The sequence below is a fragment of the Dermacentor albipictus genome, chromosome 1 (assembly GCF_038994185.2).
Source record: "Dermacentor albipictus isolate Rhodes 1998 colony chromosome 1, USDA_Dalb.pri_finalv2, whole genome shotgun sequence".
NCBI lineage: Eukaryota > Metazoa > Arthropoda > Arachnida > Ixodida > Ixodidae > Dermacentor > Dermacentor albipictus.
The window spans coordinates 490,927,076-490,943,919 of record NC_091821.1 but is presented as its reverse complement, the minus strand read 5'-3'; the positions used below and the strand labels follow the sequence as shown (position 1 = coordinate 490,943,919).

Sequence of the window (16,844 nt, the reverse complement as noted above, 5' to 3'; positions counted from 1 at the left end):
CTGAAAAAACTGACTCAAATTGCAAAATAAAAGTGTGTAATTGATTTAAATCGTGGCACATACTGGTCGTTAACGCCGAATAAACAATAGATGGTCTGGCAATCGAGGCACACGATAACGCACCATGTAGTTTTATTGCGCGCAACCGAGGCAAAATGTATTGCGCAGGAGAACTAATATTTTGAAGAGTGGTGCCACATCTAGGTTTTGATTTCTCGCTTACTAGAGAACATGCACTCTTCTGCACCGATCGCAGTTCAATCATCATCATCATCGTCGTGATCATCATCAGCCTGTTTTATGTCCACTGCAGGACGAAGGCCTCTCCCTGCTATCTACAATTACCCCTGTCCTTGCACCAACCGATTCCCGCGAATTTTCTAATTTCCGCAGTAATCGTGAAATAAAGTAGTTCCCGACGATGTAGTTGGAGACAAGCACTATCGCGCTCAATATGAGCGGCCACACAGTATACACACACTCGCCGCTTTTTCTGTCGCTAAGAAAAACGAGCTGTCATTTTTTTTTTGTAAATGAGGTGCTACAGGCAATTGGAATGACATTTATTTCATCTATGTTTCATTTGCCGACGTCGCCGTAAAATCGCGGAGCCCTTTCAGTACTAAGCTCGCGTGTTGCCACACACATAGATTTGGAAAGCACGTCCTGCAATCCTCTGAATGTCTAAACAGTTCTACGCATACGCAATTCTACGTGCCTGATGCACTCTATCGTGACTGTGAAAAGCGCCCGCTTTCCACTCTGGGAGCCTGCCTTGCCCATGGTAGTGGTGGTGGTAAGTTGTAGCAACAGGCGGGTTTAGCCTGGCGACAGAGGCCGGCAATTGCTCCGCCAGAGCGTCTCTTACAATACCAGTGTCGCGTTTCACCACATGACCATCAAAGCAGTCTCTCTTATGAGTGCGATGAGACATGAAGTTTCTTTGCGCGCTTGAAGTGATCCTGCGGGGAACACAAGGTATTGCAGGCACACATGCGGAAAGTCCTCTCTGCGAAATTACTTTCAGTCACCTTTTCAAGCGCTATGGCGTAGAGGTAGAACACCCGCCTCGCGTGCAAAGAGGTCCGTGGTTCGAATCCCGGTGCCGGCAATTTTCCACCGGATAAAAAAAAAATCCGCGTGTTGATAAAATTGCACAAACAGGCCTGGAGTGTGGCCTGATCCCGGTGACAAGAACCGGTAACGAACTCCCTCACCAGAGCAGGATTGGCCATCCTGGTGCAGTACTTGGCCACAACCTCCTAAAAACCAGTACTCACCTGCGGGGCAGAAACCTGGAGGCTTACGAAAAGAGTTCTGCTCAAATTGAGGACGACGCAACGAGCTATGGAAAGAAGAATGATAGGGGTAACGTTAAGGGATAAGAAAAGAGCAGATTGGGTGAGGGAACAAACGCGAGTTAATGACATCTTAGTTGAAATTAAGAAAAAGAAATGGGCATGGGCAGGACATGTAACGAGGAGGGAAGACAACCGATGGTCATTAAGGGTTACGGACTGGATCCCAAGGGAAGGGAAGCGTAGCAGGGGGCGGCAGAAAGTTAGGTGGGTGGATGAGATTAGGAAGTTTGCAGGGACGGCAGGGCCACAATGAGTACATGACCGGGGTTGTTGGAGGAGTATGGGAGAGGCCTTTGCCCTGCAGTGGGCGTGACCAGGCTGGTGATGATGATGATGACCTTAACAACTTTCCCTCGTTGGAGTCTCAGCCACTTCTTTGGTAACACGAACAGCCCTTAAAGGGACACCAAAGCGAAAAAATAAATCAGTTTAGACTAATGACGCATTGTTTGAGAACCATGCAGGCAGTCATTTCAAAAACATAGTTTGATTAATAGATGATAAAATGAAGGTCCAAGTATCAGTATTTTTATTTCGCGCCAAAACCCCAGCGCCGGTACGTCAGCGTGACCTCAGGGATACCAAAGTATGTTCTCGCATTTGGGCCGCGTTGGCTGAATAAAGGTTCCCGAAACATGCCATGTTTAACATTTGGTTCCTTTAGAACACAATATAGTCAATCCGTACCGCTATGTATAATTAGTAGGCGCTAGAAGATGCCATTAAAGTCCAAGACGTCACCGCCCCCATTGGCGGGAACTTGAGTAGGAGTCGCCACCTGTATTTCGTTCTTGCACTCTTTCTGGCTTTCCAAACGTCTTATCGTTGTTAGAGTGGTGTTTTTGGCGTGGTAGAACGGTAATTCACAGATGCCGAAGAAATCATTTTTCGCTTTAGTGCCCCTTTAAATTGTCCTGGTAAAATTCATCGAAACATATTCGCTATGTTTAAGGCATCGCCCCATTTTATCCCCCCAAAAATATATGTACGTCCATTTCACGCTACTTCTGAATCATACCAAAGAGCTTATTACGCTGAGTCATCGGGGCGCATCACAGCTTTCTTTTTAGCGAGGAACGATCATTAAAACTGCTACTCGATGAGTGCATCTCCTGTTATTTTTCCTTCTCACAGTTTGACCATTAAGTCTAGCTTATCTCAGATGGTCAAAATATAAAATTCACACACACACACACACACACACACACATATATATATATATATATATATATATATATATATATATATATATATATATATATATATATATATATATATATATATCAACTTTCGTGAAGGTTACCTTCATCAGGTAGCGACCTTTTGCTCAAAATGTGTGTTATAGTATGCTAGTGCTCCTTTGCCTACAAAAAACAATTGTTTCCAGCAGAAACACTATTACCGCACACCCAATAGTGCTGGTAGGGATTTCGGTGGTGGAAAATAGCTGCCTAGTCTATTTTCGTGCAAGAAGAAGGAGCGTGCCTACAACCTTGCACGTGCTGCCTGCAGTAGCTCCGCACCAGCGCCACTAAAGTGTGGTAAACCCAAGTGCCCGTCAGAGCACATACATAGAAAATTAACAATGAGGACGTACTTGAATCGAGCCACACAATCCATTGCACGCCACCTCCTTCTGCTAGACCGCCCACAAGGCTCACCATTTACACAGCAACTGTATATTGCCGAGTAATTTTGGAGAACAGGAAGTTCTGTGAAGGATTATTTTCATTCTTTCTATTCTTCTTTGAAGTCTATTTCTTTAAACTTATCGTCTTCTTTATACCCCCTAACGAAAGAAGTGCCTTCTTATATGTCGATTTCAATCAAACTTAAACACAAATGAGGCATTTGCTTTTCTTTATCTCTCTGTAGCCGCGTTTACATGGATACGGTAGAAGCGTATCGTATTATTTATCGTGTTATTGATACTCATGCGCCACCGTTTACGTGATTGCGCATTTTCTAGTCGGATGGATGGATGAATGCTATGAGCATCCCCTTTGGAATGGGGCAGTGGGTGGCGCCAACAAGCCCTTGTTATTTTATTGCCTAATGTCCTACCTATCTTAACAAGAAAAAAAATCAAGGGAAAAAAACCACGAATACCCATAACCAGTTTCTGAATCCCTATTGTGAATTTTTTCCAGCAAAGGAAAAAAAGCCACTTAGTGTCATATTTGTAAGTTAGCGCTTTCACTTCCTTAACGCCTGCTTTTGTTGTCGCGTTGCCAAATTCACCAAAAATACCCATAGTGTCACGGCTACAATCCTCAGGTTCTTCTTCATTTGTCCGCGTGGTCACATTTACGCAACGTTTCTTCTGCTGTGGCGGACCGTACTGTAACAGAATACTAAAATTTCCCGAGTGTCAGCAGTGATTGCCATGTCCAGTGGTAGCCGAGCACGGCCATCTCAGCTTCTATTGACTAGAAGCGGACTTGGCTACGTTAAAGACGCGAACGTCATTAATTTTTCCTGTGTACCACTACCACGCGTCGAATAACACTCGTTGCACCGAATGTCATTCGAAGCTAATGACATTAAAATGCACAGTGTGACAGAGGTATAACTCCCCGACGTTAATGTCATTTATTAACCACAGATTCATCGTACGTAATGTGCTTTCGAGTAAAAAGAAATCGGGTGCGGACGTTTTCGTAAGCTGCCATATTTTTTTTTCTATTGATGTCCCGCCATGAGGAAGCGGTCGGTTGGCCGGTTGTCATCCCGCAGTTAATGCTTTCCTATAATTCTTGATGCGACGCCCTTCTGTCGACAGGCACAGCTGAAATTATCGTTCTTCATCTGAAGCTACACGTGTTTGGGGCATTAGATGCGATTCGCCTTCCTAGCGAATTGTCTCGTTTGCGTGAGACGCAATACGCTTGAAAGTTGATACATAACGCTTTTAAAAAGGCGCAGGGCGATTTAAACGGAGACAACTAAACACTAAGCACGACACAGAGGGAAGGGCCGAGATTTTTTTCGTATTGCTCAACGATTTCCTTACTGGCAGTTTTCATCTAGCTATAATACTTGAGAAGTTGGTTAATTAATTAGGATGAATTATGTAATTCGATGGAAGACAAACAGCATTACTTTGGCCCTGCCCAGCTACGTCGCATTCGCATATTCTTAAATCTTTGTGCTTGATAGTTGGGACACCCTGCGTAACCTTATCTACTGAGCCAAATTCAACCAGTTCAGTGAGACAGAAGTGACTGCGGTTGAGAGTACGTGTACGGTAAAGTGTCCTTTATGGTGAGCGAAGGTTTAGATCGCAGTTTGTCTTGCTGTATTGCTGTCGTTGCGGCACGTAACACACAAACGCACACACACACAGGTATGGATATATATATATATATATATATATATATATATATATACCGTTACTTTAAGAGCCTTGACAGTTGACACTCACCACAGGGTTTAAAATGTAAGGCACGTGGGTCTTGGAGCCGCGGCTGTTGACGTAAAAGGTGTAGATCATGTACGGCGTCCAGCAGAGCAGGAAGCAGATGAGCACGAGGAAGAGGGTGATGTTGATGCGCTTCTGCTGCACCACTGAATTGTGCAATCCCATGTGACTCTTCACGCGTGACATATGGTCGGCTATGACGCGAAAAATGTTGACGTAGCAGAAGGCCATCACTCCGAGCGGAATGAAGTAGTTGGTGACGGTTATCAGTGCTGAGTGAGAGTACATCTTGATGTCGCGCGGGTAGGCCGGGCCACACTGGGACGCACCACGTTTGTAAACGATCTCTGTCAGGCCCAGGAAAGGTGTAATGGCGCAGAAGAAAGGCCAGAGCCAGGCAGCCACAAGGAACACGGCCACCTTGCGGTAGCCCTCGCCCCTGTGGCTGAAGGGACGTGTGATGCTGAGGTACTTGTGGACGCTCATGTACATGAGCGTGTGGATTGAGCACATGAGCAGCAGCGCCATGGTGAAGCCATTGAATTGGCAGAAAGCACGACCCATAACCCAGTCACCACGAAGCAGGGTGGCCATTGACACGGGCATGTCAAGTAGAGCCACCAGAATATCGGCAATGGCGAGGTTCACGATGAACATGTTCGTGCGCGTGCGCATTCCCCGGTGTCGCAAAACTGTCAGCACTACCATGGCGTTGCCCATCACGGCAAGCACTATGAAGGCGAGGAGGAGCACCGCCATGATGCTGACCGCGCCATCGCCGTAGTAGTAGTACGTGCTGCTGTTGCCAGCCACCGCATCCATTTTTCAGCACCTGAGAGAATAACGCCAGTCTATGGTTAAGACATCAAACAGTAACTATACGAGGACATACTTGCAAATGTTTTGTAAATTTCATTGGGGAAGAAATGAACTCACCCACCGGTAAGTTTGAGTGTCCAGTTTTATGTTCACAGCAGGAGGCAATGTTTGAATTAAGAAGAAAAGTGCTCTAGATATTTGTCGTTTGCAGCATGAGCGTTCAACATGCGCATGCCATCTTCCTGCTTTTTTATAGCTTTAAATATGTTTGGTTAAGAGCAATGATGCCTTTACAGGATCAGCTGTTGTTCTGTCATTCTGGTACGGCTATGCTTTTTCTTTCTGCCAGCTTCGCTTTCTTTGGGTTTAGCGAATTTTCTTCGAACTCGAGCCTGAATCACCTTGTCAGACTTGTTCGTATATTTTCCTAAAAACATCTGCCACTCGGCCACACTAGGCGTTTGTGAATTAATTGGGTTTCACGTCCCAGCAAAATTTCAGCGAAGGCAGCTGGAATCCACCGTGGAATTGTTGGCCTAAGAGAAGATGCGGGTTAAGTAGTAGCGTTTCATCTTAAAAAGTTGCTCACGTTCTTGAAAAATCAGGCTTCAACATTCTATTTTTTATGTGTAACAATTTCAAAGTGTCCCTCCCTCAAGAAGACTGCGAAGAGTAATTCTGATCGAGGCATGCTAGCTGTAGGATCATTATTTTTCTGGCTGTCGTTCATTGACGAGGATCCCAAGCACAAGTGCTGCTGAGAAGATTACCTTACTGTGTGTAACAGCAAGCGTGCACAAGCCCTGACTGAACTGGCGCCTACTCATTCTTCAATTTTCAATAGTGATAACCAAACTCCACAAGCGCTTTGAAGAGGCTCTACCGGAGCACATTGTCCTGCTAACTCGGCAGATGATTAGCTCTAAGTGACGAAATTAATCAGAGCAGAATCAGAAGAATGTCTAGTAAGAAACAAGCTCAAGTTAACTCTCGTCGTCACAGTGCAGCAACTAAAGCATGCCTACTGATGGAAGCTCGTAAGAGTTGTAAGGCTACTGCCTACGCAGCAAGAAAATTTGCAAGTATTACGTTTCTTTTGCCAAGATATTTCTGGACTCTGGCCAAATGTTATGCACATTTTCCATCTCCAAATGATTGCAGCTTGTTTCGAAGTTCCAACTTTAATTTTTTTGCCAATTATAGGCCCTTCTTACTACTTGTGCACTAAAATATTTGTGCTTAGTCTATATCAATATCACCAATATCTTGTGCGCTCCTGCATTATAACACGCGAAATGCGAATATTTCAGTATCAATGTAATCCTCAGTATATTTAGTCATATGGTACTTCTTAAACCTCGAATTTACGTTCTCTGTAAGGCCGCATTGATCGTTTGTGTACTTCCTAAGTGTCGCGAGTCGCCCACGTGCTTTGTGTATAGAGAGGGGGTCCATTCCCCTACACATCCAAGGTGCAACCATTTGTGTTTTACGAGGGGTCAGAAGGCCTGCGTGGTCTTGGGTGAGAAGTCACGGCGCGCGCCAGAAGGGCGCGGTGCGCATTCGGGGAAGACGGTATTGTGCGCAGTTAGTTGGCATTCCGCCGACGGCCATCTTAGGTCCACACAGATAAACCTTGAATGGGCCTTCTGTACACGGTGTTGTGGCGCTGGCTGCCGAGTCCCTGGCAAGCTGGAGACGCCGCCGAGGTTTAGACGGACCTAGCAATATTGACCACGTGCCGCATGTACAGAGCGGGAGTCTGACTCCCCTACGCGTTGTTGTGCCATTACCACAAGCCCGGATCCCGAATCTGCAAGATGCAGAATCTATCCTGCGAGCGCCACAATTCTCCCTTCACAAGTCAAGATGCTGCGCCTTCGTGCGGGAGAAGCCTCGGCGGAGCAGCGTGTTTTGACGTGCCCGCGTGTGCCCGACGGCCCGGCGCCGCACCTCCCTTGCCTGGAGGTCACCGCGCGCGCGAACTTTGAACCGAGTGGCCAGCGCGGTCGCTGGTTGGACCCCTCGGACGACCGTCGTGTGCTGACTTTGTATTGGGCCGGTTGAGTGACAATGGGCCTCGGGGATTATAAAAGCAGTGACAAGCCGCCTGAAAAACAGGATCCGCTGACCCCACCTGGAGAGAGGGTCGCTCCCGACTGGGGTGAGATGTGTCACGCGTTTTCGCCGGACGCCGTCGTGCGAGAACAGTCGCGTTGTTGTGAGCACTCGGCCCCAGTGCCGACCCGTTCATGTCCTGTATGATAACCTGTATATAATGTATAAAGTCCCTTTTGTTATTCTCATCGACGCCAGGCTCGGAGTCTTCGCTACCAACGCTCTGTCACGAAACGGGTGACGAGCGCTACGGGACCACAAAGCCGTAATCGTGGTGCAGCGGTACAAGTTCGTAACACTGGCGGCACCGGTTGGATGTCGTAACACTGGTGGCACCGGTTGGAAGTTCGTAACACTGGTGACTTCGGTGGGATACCATAACACTGGATGGCAGCTACGGGATTGACCGGCATCAGCTACCTCGGCGCGGTGAGTGCCTGAAGTTTACCTCAAACACCAGACTTTCTCTGACACAGGTTATAGTAGCTTAGGGAAGGATTTGGTGTTGCATTGTGATAACCTTGTGTGTTTCAAGCCTAGTAAGAGTGTTTTGAAAACCAGGGGATGCTGAGGGGGTAAACAGGGCAGTGTGTGATATACTTGCATATGTCTTACTAGTAGTGTTATAGTAGCGTACGGCAGGTATTTTCAAAAAGGGTAAACAGCAGGAGGACAGTGTGAACGATGGAGAAGTACAAGGTGAAGGAACTTCTCGAAATTTGTGAGGAGTTGGGCATTGAGTTGGGCTCAACCAAAAGAAAGAATGCGATCCTTGAGGTCATGAGGACCGGGGACGTAACGGCTGAGGAAGCCGCTGAGGCCTGGGCGGGTATCAATGAACGTCGGGAAAGGGAGGAACGTTGCGAGCAGGAAAGGAAGGAAAATGAACGACGGGAAAAGGAGGAAAGGAGAGAACAGGAACGTCGCGAAGAGGAAAAGGAGGAAAGGAGAGAACAGCAACGTCGCGAGGAGGAAAGGAGAGAACAGCAACGTCGCGAGGAGGAAAGGAGAGAACAGCAACGTCGCGAGGAGGAAAAGGAGGAAAGGAGAGAGATTCGTGAGCACGAGCTTAAAATGAAAGAGTTGGAGACCCGAAATAGGTCGCCAGCGCCTAGTCTCACTTCTAATGTTCCAAGAATACGCGATCAACTTCCACCCTTTGTCGTCGGAGAGGATATGGCCAAATACCTCGTGAAATTTGAGCACGTGTGTGAACGGAATAGCATTGAGCGATCCCTTTGGGCACAGAATCTGTTAGCGTTGCTTCCTGGGGAGGCATCAGACGTAATAACTTGCTTATCGAAAGAGGCGTTTGAGAGCTACAGTGATGTGAAGGAAGCGCTACTGCGGAAGTACAAATTGTCGCCCGAAGCTTTCCGGCAGAGGTTCCGGTATGCAAAAAAGGGTAAGGAGTCGAATGTTGACTTCGCGTTTCGTCTAAAAGCCGACTTGGTGGAATGGCTGAAGGGCGAAGAGGTTTACGACGACCGCGACAAAATTGTCGAATGCATCGCGTTGGAGCAGTTCTACCGTTGCATTGATGAGGATGTCCGGCTCTGGCTGCAAGATAGGCTAAAGGAGGTTAAGCTAAACAAGGCAGCAGAGTTAGCGGAAGAGTATTACACCCGCCGCAGCTTGCACAGCAAGGCAGTGCGCATAGAAAAAGCAGATAGAAGAGATGGGTTTTACGGGAAGCCCGACGAACGGAAGGAAATCACGCGTCGCGAGTTTCGGGAAGACGAGTCCCTTCCCAAAGAAACTGTAAGGGATGGACAGAATGCATCTCAGAATGATGACGATGGTCCGAAACAGCGAAACGAAATGACGCGTTCTTTTGAAAAACGGAAACCGTTAACCTGCTACAATTGCAAAAAGCAAGGGCACATCGCTGCAAGCTGCCCAGAGAGAATTGCTTTTGCAACGATACAGGAAACTCGCAAAAACATACGTCTATTGGAGCCCTATGTGCAGGAAATTAAGGTAAACGGCAAGAAGTGCCGAGCACTGCGGGACTCTGCAGCAACTATGGACGTTGTTCACCCGTCTTTCGTCTCCTCGAGTGATTTTACGGGAGAGTGCGTTAGGATACGGCAAGTGGCCGAGAAGGAGAGTGTCTGTTTACCGATCGCAACGGTTAGCATTGAAGGAGAATTTGGGAAACTTAACACCGAAGCCGCTGTGTCAGCCGCCCTCCCGGAGCAATTTTCCTACCTCTTCTCAAATAGCTCGGAGCAGCTGCTGAGGGATCAGGGCAAATCATTCTTTGCCGACGTGGCGTACATGGCCCCCACGCGATCCAAAGCGCGCCCGCTGTCGAAGGAACTTGACTTAGCGACGGGAAGCGAAAGGCGGTGCGGCACACGGACCGATCACGGTAACTTGAGTGGCGAGCAGTCACGGGAGAGGCAGAGCTCGGAGGCTGGCCTAGACGAGCGGGTCCTGGAAGTGAGTGGGAGTGACGCGTGCAGTGCTAGCCGCGATATAGACTCGACGCCGCAATTAGGCGACGCGGGCTCCGCACTCGCTCCGGTTTCCGCCAGCCGGCAGGAGCAGGCTGCAGTTGAAAGAAAAAGTCTGATTCGCGAGCAACAGGAAGATGGTTCATTAGCCGATCTGAGGAAGAGCGTCAAACGGGGAGTGGAAAAAAAGGGGGTTTCATTTGGCAAGGAACCTGGCTTATTGTACCGCCGCTACACGGATAAGCAGGGTCGCAAATATAAGCAGCTTCAGATTCCGCGAAAATATCGCCGGGAAAAATGAATGACCTCATTTGCTTCCTCAGAAGTATGTTTTCGGTCCAAAGCGATTTCAAGGGGACCATTCTATTTGTAATTATTATTGCTGATTATTAATTGTTTCTATTTTGTTGTGTTGTTGATTTGAAAACTGATTGTTTGAGCCTTGTGTGCTAGATCGTACACCTGCCTCTTGTTGCAGCGGGAGCAAAAAGAGGGATAACAATTTAGTTAGGTTGATTTGAATTATGGCCTTGTCTGGTGTTTGACGGGAGACAGAGGGCACTTGTTCGTGTTGGGTGTTGCCTTTTGCCGGTCGGTTTTGCAAGCTGCAGAACGACCAAGCGGGACCAGTGGCGAGAAGCAAGGTCTTAGGAACGACCCGAGCGGAGCTGGTCAAGGTGCCTTGGCGACGACGTGGTGAGCAGAGCTCCTGTCCTGGCGAGTCGGACCTGGGCACGTGAAGTTACCTGGCGTCCCGACAATGGACGTGAACTTGGACGAGCCTGACGAACGTGCGCGCCTGGCATCCGAGCCACGTGGAGGCAGCTCGTCTTCCCGGCGCCTTATCTGAGGGCGGGGATGCTGTTGTGCCATTACCACAAGCCCGGATCCCGAATCTGCAAGATGCAGAATCTATCCTGCGAGCGCCACAATTCTCCCTTCACAAGTCAAGATGCTGCGCCTTCGTGCGGGAGAAGCCTCGGCGGAGCAGCGTGTTTTGACGTGCCCGCGTGTGCCCGACGGCCCGGCGCCGCACCTCCCTTGCCTGGAGGTCACCGCGCGCGCGAACTTTGAACCGAGTGGCCAGCGCGGTCGCTGGTTGGACCCCTCGGACGACCGTCGTGTGCTGACTTTGTATTGGGCCGGTTGAGTGACAATGGGCCTCGGGGATTATAAAAGCAGTGACAAGCCGCCTGAAAAACAGGATCCGCTGACCCCACCTGGAGAGAGGGTCGCTCCCGACTGGGGTGAGATGTGTCACGCGTTTTCGCCGGACGCCGTCGTGCGAGAACAGTCGCGTTGTTGTGAGCACTCGGCCCCAGTGCCGACCCGTTCATGTCCTGTATGATAACCTGTATATAATGTATAAAGTCCCTTTTGTTATTCTCATCGACGCCAGGCTCGGAGTCTTCGCTACCAACGCTCTGTCACGAAACGGGTGACGAGCGCTACGGGACCACAAAGCCGTAATCGTGGTGCAGCGGTACAAGTTCGTAACACTGGCGGCACCGGTTGGATGTCGTAACACTGGTGGCACCGGTTGGAAGTTCGTAACAGCGTCCGGGAGGCCACCGTCGGGCTTTGTTGCTGAGTGTTCAGAAAAGCCCGCGTGGTGTCAAATGACGACTTACAATGTGCGCTATAGAGACGCAGTGCGCATGTGAGGAGCGCATTCGGAAAACGTCGTCTTGTAGACAATAAGTACGGGTGCCATGGATGGTCATAATTCTCCCACTTGGACAAACCTTGAGTGCGGCTTCTATACGCGGTGCTGAAGCCCCGGCTTCCGAGACATTTGCGGAGTAGAGACGCCAGCGAGGTTTGAGACGGCCTAACAATAAATTGTGTGGGCCTGGCATGTGTTGCTGAGGCCATTACCGACTACGTGGAAATGAGAGGGGAACGGAGTTATAGGAAAAAGGAAAACAGTTTTGTTTTTCGGTATGTTTACTTTTAAGAGTAAGTCCATCCCTTGGGCTTGTAACTTAACCTTTTAACTCTCGCAGCTAGGTAGCCTAACCTTTTAACTCTTGGCAACTGCATCTGTGGGAAGGGCCTTTTTCTTTGTCTGTTTGAGCTATAATAATCGCGATTATATGCTGTCCCTTAGGCTGGGCTGTGATCAGGATTGCTGATTGATCAGTGAGGCTCCATACCATTTATGTTAAAACGGGACTGGGCTGAAATCAGGATTGCTGATAAATCAGTGAGGCCCCGTACCATGTACGTTAAAACTAGACTGGGCTGAAATCAGGATTTCTGATAGATCAGTGAGGCTCCGTATCTTGTACGTTTAAACGAGACTGTGCTGAAATCAGGATTGCTGATGGATCAGTGAGGTTCCGTACCATGTGCGTTAAAACGAGTTTGGGCTCTCACAGTCGTTGATAGGGTCGAAGAGTGAGACTTTTTTTGTGAAATATTCAAGTTGTAATGCATTTGTTTTATCTGTCATGTATATAGAAAAGTTTACCTATAAATATTAATTGTACATCTGATCTTCATCGCTTCCTGTCTGCACTTGATCAACAACTGCCGATCATCGTACCTGAAAATTCACATTCCAACGGAAACCAAGAGCAGAACGGAACTTTACAATCTCTATACTACTAGCCAGGATAAAAAGAAACAAAAAATATAAACTGACAAAAATTATTTTTGAGCCAATTTGCCAATATACTTGTCAACAAAATCAATATATGTTATATGATAACGTTTGCCTATGCCTGGTACGAAGCCCAAATAATGCGGGACAGGTTATACTTCTTTTGCATTCTGGGGCCGCAGAAAAAGAACCAAAGAAGGCATTGAAAAATCTCCAAAATATTATAAAATGCGAGGTCGAACTTTGTATTCTGCACGTTTTTCATCTAGTCAGCTTTAATGTTAACGAAGGTGCATTTCTCAACTATATCTTCCTTAAGTTTCACCGCCCTGAGTTTGTGTAGGATACGTATAGTTCTCTCCAGATGACCCATTTTGCATTCCTGATCAAGAAAAATCTAGCCGCTGCTATCTCGAGCGAGCTGATGAGTTCATGACGAGGAGGGGAACCGTATGGGCACTAAGCTACCGTCATGTGCACATTCGCTTAGTAAGTTCTTTCTGCGTACATCCTTTTCTAAATACTTCAATAGCACTGGCACTCCCGTAACATTTCGGTGTGTCTTTAGATGTAATCACGCTTTCAACGCCTCGAATCCCGGGTTAAATTTGTATGATTTATCTTTTTTCCTTCTTTTTTTTCCTTGCATTTATTGCATAAGTATTTCATTAAGGCATGGCTGTTCGTCACTGTGCAGATAGTATAGCAGCTAATGGGGGAAAAGAAAGAGATCGCTTGCATGTGATGCTCCAATTGGATCATTTTTATATGAAAACAAGTGCGAGAAATGTCCCTTGGCTAACGCACCTCATCGATTCGATGTCTGCCGCGCTTGATCCCTGCTCTGTGCAGGTGCCGTGCGGGAAAGTGCGCCTTTCAAGCGTTGCTGGTGCTCTTATGCCTGAAACCAGCTTGTAGAAGCATTTGAACGCTCAGAATCGACAGACATGCTTGAACGAGTCTCGTCACTTGCGTGGTGGAAAGAATATTCCCGCTGCATGGGCAGGATATGCAAGCGCCACCAACTGTCTGCGACACTACTATTTGAATAAAAAATTCACGCGTCGAGCATAACGCGTCGCAGACTTCGTCCCCGGTACTGTCGGATGAATTTACTTTCATCACCAACGTATCCTCGAGTTACACAAGGAGGATACGTTTATGTGTGCTTGTGATGACTTGCATTCTGTTTATATTTCGAAGTTCCAAATGAACAAGCTATTCTTGGCCAAGAAGCAAATAAAAAGCAACAATCACTGCTTATTTCTGTCCAAATGAACTGATATTTGCCAATGTGAGTGTGTCGAAATGCATGAAGGGACCAGCCGCAACTTAAGGAAGTTTTCTGAGCAAGGCTTGTTTGTTTACCTGGCTTGCACACTGTCAGGCGTGCTTCACTTCGGTAGAAAATCGCCGTTTTCTTGTGAATGAAGGTTGTCGAGGTCCCTGTTCAAGATATAATGCGTGAAGTGTGCACTTGAGCAACTTCTTCTGATTTTGCTCTCTGTATCTGACTTCTGTATTTCGCCCTCAGATTTTGCTGTTCACTATGAGAACACCGTGATTGTGCAACGCAGGAAGCGGTATATAACGGTTGACGCACTTTCGGGTGGACTCGTGGCTGCTCGCTTTGCACGTTGCGCGTGGAAGCGTCATAATGGACCGACTTAGCGCAATCCGCGACGAATAAACTACGATGGTTCGTGCGTCCTGTTGTATTGATTTCACTCATGGTTCCACTGAAATCGTATCCCACTAGATCGCGAATTTGCATAATGTGAGTCAAGTCATGCGGAACAAGGTCCACCTCCCTCTTCGACAGATTGCGCCTTCGCCTTTATAAATACAAAACTGTTTACTTGAGCACGACTTGTCAGCCTGCTTGTTTTGGCTTTATCATAAAACAAACGGTAAAAAAAAAGTGTCGTGGTGATATAGATAACAGGCAGTTACCCCGCTCTCTAGTTTTTTGTATATTCTTTATTGTTTTTCTTACAAAAAATGCTTTTACGGCTCCCTCGGAATATTCTTTGTAGGATGGTCTCGTCTGTGTGCCTCCATCATAGATAGCGCGTAAAACTCCTAAGGCATGACAACAGAAAGAAATGGCTTGGCAGGTTTTCACTAATATAAACCAAGAACGAAGAGCCCGAGAGAAAAGCAGCTATACTGGTGAACTTGCAGCGATGAAGCCTACATCAGCAAAGCGCTAAGCAACTGCGTCCCGACAAAGTTATATCTACATTTCACTGAGTGCGAAATAAATTTATTTCAATAAATTTATACCTCAGCAAAAACCTCACCGTCTTTCTAACACGCCCATTTCAGGTTTCGTGCAACCCCGTGTCCAAAATATCCGGAGTCGCGGAAGTGGTCCGTTTCGACAAAATGCACGAAGTCGCCATTCAAAACGTTTATCATTACAGCAGCATGCTCAAATGGACAAACAGCAAAAAGGAGGTTAGCCTCCCTCGGTTTGAAGGGTTTGAACTGACTAACCCAATTCCCAAGCATTCATCCACATGTCTGGAAAGGAAGAGTGCCCAGGTATAACCCTGCGATCAGAAAATCACGCAACATTCGTGGAGTTCTCTCCCCAACTTCACCAACACCATACCGTTTCCTGCAGCACCGTCTCCTTCCAACGAACCACGGCCGAACGTTGCAACCTAATTTATTGTCTATTCTTTCTCTGCTTCAAATCTACAGTTCAACGAACACGTTTGCAGCGGCACGTTCTGCATATGTGCACTCGCTTTGATGTAATCGCTTACTCTTATTATAATTATCGGCGAGCAGCTTTTCGTGAGACATTTAACATTGCCCTACAATCATAGCTCAGAGATGTCCGCAAAGCATCGGTGGTTTGGCAGTCGCTAGCTCATACGCACGCGAATGTTCAACAAACCTGATATAGCGCTCTTTCTCGTCAACTTATTGCAGAGCCAATTAAAAACTCCTAATTTAAGTCCTCCATCGTTTCATTTTCTTTGTTCCTTCCTATTACGACATAAATATACAAGAGCTAGGGCATTATACTACCTCACGTTACCTTGAATAAGCATGGGATCATAAGTGTTGTAAATATTTTGCTAGTAACTGTGCCGTGCGAGGAGATGTTGCTTCTATTCTCATTATGCACTTTAAGTAAACTGTATTACAAGGTAAAACGCATAATTTGCACGGGCGTATGAAACAGAGGGAAAGATATAGGGAAACAGTGATTGAAACACAGTGAAGAAAAGCGAGTGTTTCTTCCGCAGATTGTGTGAAGAATTACAAATAAAGTGATACACAGACTTGTCAGACAGTAATTGTGACATTTCCTTTCAGTGTAACGAAAAAATACAGAATTTTGGTGACAATGTCTCAAGTAGTGAAACCTGTGCATAGCGTTTGGAGCACCTTGCAGCGAAAGGTAGACACAGAATGGAAGATATTAACAGAAGTATTACAAGCACAAAACCTCCTCGATGGTCCTACCCTGCGTTAGTGTGAACAAACCTGAAAAAATACTCGAGGATAAAATTGAAAGCAGCGACAGCAACCGGTAAGCAGACGGATCCGGTGCTCACCTGTGCGTCTCGGAGGCGCAGTCGCTGGGGGCCGCCAAGGAACAGTGTGCGCGGTGGTGGTTTCCAACGGAACGTCGCAGCGGCAGGAAGTCTCGGGTCGTCGCGAGTGATAGAGGCGCGCCGACGGAAGGCGGACGCGGCTCACGCTGTCGCCGCAACAGCCCCGCTCGTGCACGCGCCACTTTTTGCCCGTAGCTACGCGTAACCGAAGGACCCCGCGCTTCGGCTCAGGCAAAGTCGCCAAAGGCCTTCACCGCTTTTGGATAGGCGAATGCACGGCCGAATGTGCAAAAAATATATGAGCCTTTGATTGCAATAAAAGGGGACACTTTGTTCTGTCTTGCATATCGTAGACTGGCTAGAAACAGCGTAGCTGACATATATAAGCAGCAAATTGCAAGCAATGTATGCTATTAACCCTCACTTCTCCAATGACACATTTTTTGACTCCCATGTATGCAGACTGCCTGTCAAGCTCGTGCCTGC

At 47.3% G+C, this 16,844-nt stretch overlaps 1 protein-coding gene across 1 annotated transcript in view; it reads right to left on the bottom strand.

Moving 5' to 3' along the window:
- The window catches only part of LOC135912933 (melatonin receptor type 1C-like), a 45,694-nt gene extending 29,242 nt beyond the window's left edge, over window positions 1-16,452 (bottom strand). Inside the window, exons 1-2 of the mRNA XM_065445553.1 lie at window positions 16,359-16,452; window positions 4,786-5,614 (exon numbers count right to left, since the gene is read on the bottom strand). Of these exons, the coding sequence (XP_065301625.1) occupies window positions 4,786-5,604 (819 nt within the window). The 5' untranslated portion in view covers window positions 5,605-5,614; window positions 16,359-16,452. The remainder of the gene's footprint in view (window positions 1-4,785; window positions 5,615-16,358) is intronic.
- Between the last annotated feature and the right edge of the window lie 392 nt (window positions 16,453-16,844).